Here is a 2,120-nt window from a genome sequence, read left to right on the forward strand (position 1 = left end):
TTGTGGATTTGGGGTTCTTGGGGTTTTCATGAGCTGTAAGCCATAATCATCACAATTATGACAAATCACGGCTTGAACTATCTTGCTTTGCATGTAATGAGTCTATCTCATATATTAGTTTCACCTTTTAAGTTGCATTAGTGAAATAAATGAACTTTGCACGATATTCTAATTATTCGAGTTTCACCTGTGTGTGATTTCACCGGCCCTTGTAATCCCTAAAAAACCTTTATACTTCAACATGAAATCCTGTGACATCCGGACGCGGCTTCCCTGTGCCGGTGTGAACGCACCGCACTGTCACACAGCCGACACGGAGCACAGAACTGTTCGGGTGTATCAGTTGGCATGTCGGGGGAGGAGATGAATCTGAGACTTGTGACTAAGAATGAAGTATCCTGGAGAAGAAGAATCGTCCAGTCACGTCGTGTCCTGAGTGCCGGCACAACCACCGATCCTCATGTCTCATGTCCCTGGCACAGCATCACACTACACGCCAATACACAGAACATGCTACACATCTATGAGTACAATGACAACAGCACAGCAGTCCGGGGCACTGACACTTCCAGCACAGCAGTCCGGGACACTGACACTTCTAGCACAGCAGTCCGGGGCACTGACACTTCCAGCAAAGCAGTCCGGGACACTGACACTTCCGGCACAGCAGTCCGGGGCACTGACACTTCCGGCACAGCAGTCCACAGCAGTCCGGGACACTGACACTTCTAGCACAGCAGTCCGGGACACTGACACTTCTAGCACAGCAGTCCGGGACACTGACACTTCTAGCACAGCAGTCCGGGACACTGACACTTCTAGCACAGCAGTCCGGGACACTGACACTTCTAGCACAGCAGTCCGGGACACTGACACTTCTAGCACAGCAGTCCGGGAAGCGCCCATCAGTCCGGGACACTGACACTTCTAGCACAGCAGTCCGGGACACTGACACTTCTAGCACAGCAGTCCGGGACACTTCACTCACACACACACTTGTATGGAACACTCGCAGACTGTCAGCTCCGTGGCTCAGTCAGTTGCCATCGTGACCGGTGTCGCTCCTCACCTGTCCGTCTCCCGGAGCCCCGCTGTTCTCCAGTTGCCTCTCCCTGTACAGAGCCCACAGACCCACGTTGGGCAGGAAGAGCAGGGCGGCCAGCACCAGCCCCACCGCCTGCAGCACCCGCTTCTCCTTCCGCCGCATGGGAAGCCCAGCACCGCTCGCCTCCCCTCTTCACCGACACACTGCACTGACAGCCCGGGGGACCGAGCCAGCCATCCACCGAGCGAACCGCCGGGAGAGGGGGCGAGCACACCAAGCGCGCACCCGCTTACTCCGAGCGCGTCACCGCTACACCCTCGGGCTGGAGACCGAGGAACGCACTGATACCAATGTCCAGGCACTACCGAGCTTGTCCGCAAGAGGGCGCTGCCAGGCGTCCCAACGTGTGCACATTATAATGAGCCGAGCACAACCTGTGGCTGTGCGCTGTGTCTGCCCTGGTGTGGAACTACAAGTCCCAGCAGTGCAGGCAAGGACACAATTAAGGCACACAAAGATTACTGTATCTGTCACATTGCCTTGTGAAGGTCTATCTAATCTTACAGGATCGATTGAAACAGGGAAACGTGAAGGCTTCTAATTCTGCAAATGTTACTGGTCTGACTGTCATGCTGAGCCCCTGGCTTCAATACTCTGAGGTTAGGGTCACACTGTTGTGTGGCGGTGACGCATGCATTTTGGTGCGCCATTCTTCCGCTCTTCAGCATATTCATATGAATAGACTGCCTACTGCAGCACATCGCACCAGAAAACGCCTATGTACTATTATTTGTAACACAGCGCACAGTGTTAGGCCTCATTCACTATATGTGATGTGGGATTCCTGCGAACCTACAAACTCCTGGGGCAGGAATCCCGAATCGCCCCCTTTAGATGCGGCCACTGTTACCCATTCAAGTTAATGACCTGGGGACATCGGCCGCATCTGTAAGTGGCATGTGGTTTGGAATAGATCACTGTCCATAGAAGCAACTATCCTGCATCCAGGGACAGTGATCTATTCCAAACCACCCCCCCCCCCCCCCTCCATGGGGGGGGCCCTAAAAAAAAACCT

The 2,120-nt window shown here is 54.0% G+C and overlaps 1 protein-coding gene across 3 annotated transcripts in view; it reads right to left on the bottom strand.

Annotated features, from left to right (window-relative positions):
- The window catches only part of GALNT10 (polypeptide N-acetylgalactosaminyltransferase 10), a 208,357-nt gene extending 206,971 nt beyond the window's left edge, over positions 1-1,386 (bottom strand). For 2 of the 3 annotated variants that reach the window (XM_018567553.1, XM_018567555.1), the window contains exon 1: positions 1,070-1,386. In XM_018567553.1, the coding sequence (XP_018423055.1) occupies positions 1,070-1,207 (138 nt within the window). In that variant the 5' untranslated portion in view covers positions 1,208-1,386. The remainder of the gene's footprint in view (positions 1-1,069) is intronic. The other variant, XM_018567554.1, reaches the window with a different exon arrangement.
- Positions 1,387-2,120: the final 734 nt, after the last annotated feature.

Source organism: Nanorana parkeri, unplaced genomic scaffold (assembly GCF_000935625.1).
Source record: "Nanorana parkeri isolate BGI_ZX_2015 unplaced genomic scaffold, ASM93562v1 scaffold1061, whole genome shotgun sequence".
Classification (NCBI taxonomy): Eukaryota; Metazoa; Chordata; class Amphibia; order Anura; family Dicroglossidae; genus Nanorana; species Nanorana parkeri.